The following is a 1,503-nucleotide window of genomic DNA, read 5'->3' on the forward strand; positions in this document are numbered from 1 at the left end:
ACTAGCATTTCCTTCAGACAGTGAGACAGCAGTGTGACAGTTGTTTCAGTCAGAGACAGAGAGAGAGAGAGAGAGAAGAAAAGAGAGAGACAGAAGAAGAGAGAGACAGAAGAAGAGAGAGAGACAGAGAGAGAGAGAGAGAGACAGAATAAAGTAGAGAGAGTGAGAGAGAGAGAGACAGAAGAAAGGAGAGAGAGAGACAGAATAAAGTAGAGAGAGTGAGAGAGAGAGACAGAAGAAAGGAGAGAGAGAGAAGAAAAGATAGACAGAAGAAGAGAGAGAGAGACAGAGAGAGAGAGAGACAGAATAAAGTAGAGAGAGTGAGAGAGAGAGAAACAGAGAGACAGAAGAAAAGAGAGAGACAGAAGAAGAGAGAGAGAGACAGAGAGAGAGAGACAGAATAAAGTAGAGTGAGAGAGAGAGAGACAGAAGAAAGGAGAGAGAGAGAGAGAGAGAGAGAGAGAGAGAGAGAGAAAGCCAGAGAGTCATGTGAGCAGCTACAGGGAGGTCATATCGTTCAGGGCATGGTCCAGCTCCTCTGAGATGGCCTTATATTTCAGCTTCTGAGCGTACAACTCATCTGAAGATCAGCAGCAAAGCAGCAGGAGGATGAGAGGAGAGGCAGCAGCAACGAGAAGCAAAAAGACATGTTCAACACACACACACACAACACAGAGAGAGAGGGAAAGACAGGGAGAAATATTCATGAAAACAAACAGAATGAAGCAGACATAAACAGTGCAGACACAGGGCCATGGTTCTGAGCCTGGGTACTCATGGTAGCTTCTGTTTACTGAGGCAGTGGGAGCTATAACGATGGGCACTGATTCATTGAGAACAATTTCAGAAAACAGGACTCTAAAACAAAACACATGTCTTCATTTCATCCTCCACCAGAGGGCACTGTGAGGCTCACTCCTTGAAGAAGGCGTTGGACTGTTAGTGATTAAGGACAGAATCATTGATCGATTATTCCACTACCCCCCAATTATTCCCACAACCGTTCAGTCCTCAGCGCTCTTCTCTCCTCATGAGGATAAAAACTAACCAGCTGTGAACGTTTCAGAAGTCTGTCAGAGTGGGCTTTGGAAACAAAACCGATGGACCGTTCGGCTCTGGGAAGATCCACAGAGGAACACAAGGAGAGGATGAAATTAAACGAACTGAAGTCATGGAGCGGCTGAGATCCTCTGTAAGGACCTTACGCAAATCACGTGGGTGCGAGCAAACGTTCCTCGCTCATAAAATTTCCCTCTGACCGACAGCAAACAGGCTCCTGACTCACTTTAACTAAACATATAGACTTTACCACAGGCGATGCAAACTCCAAGAACAGGACGCTTCCACTGACAGCAGACATTCCTCAGCACTCCAGAGGCTTCCGTACGTTCAGCAGAACATCTCACTCTCAGGAGAACACACAGCCTTCAACACAATCAGTCCCAGCTGGAGACATACAACACTCCGAATATCTCCCAAAACCGCCTTAAAATAACACTCCTC

At 46.2% G+C, this 1,503-nt stretch overlaps 1 protein-coding gene across 3 annotated transcripts in view; it reads right to left on the bottom strand.

Annotated features, from left to right (window-relative positions):
- Positions 1–465: 465 nt before the first annotated feature.
- The window catches only part of LOC136679895 (tropomyosin alpha-3 chain-like), a 21,053-nt gene continuing 20,015 nt past the window's right edge, over positions 466–1,503 (bottom strand). The window contains exon 9 of one of the 3 annotated variants that reach the window (XM_066658495.1): positions 466–580. In XM_066658495.1, the coding sequence (XP_066514592.1) occupies positions 498–580 (83 nt within the window). In that variant the 3' untranslated portion in view covers positions 466–497. The remainder of the gene's footprint in view (positions 581–1,503) is intronic. The other 2 variants (XM_066658497.1, XM_066658496.1) reach the window with 2 other exon arrangements.

This window comes from Hoplias malabaricus, unplaced genomic scaffold, assembly GCF_029633855.1.
Source record: "Hoplias malabaricus isolate fHopMal1 unplaced genomic scaffold, fHopMal1.hap1 scaffold_188, whole genome shotgun sequence".
Classification (NCBI taxonomy): Eukaryota; Metazoa; Chordata; class Actinopteri; order Characiformes; family Erythrinidae; genus Hoplias; species Hoplias malabaricus.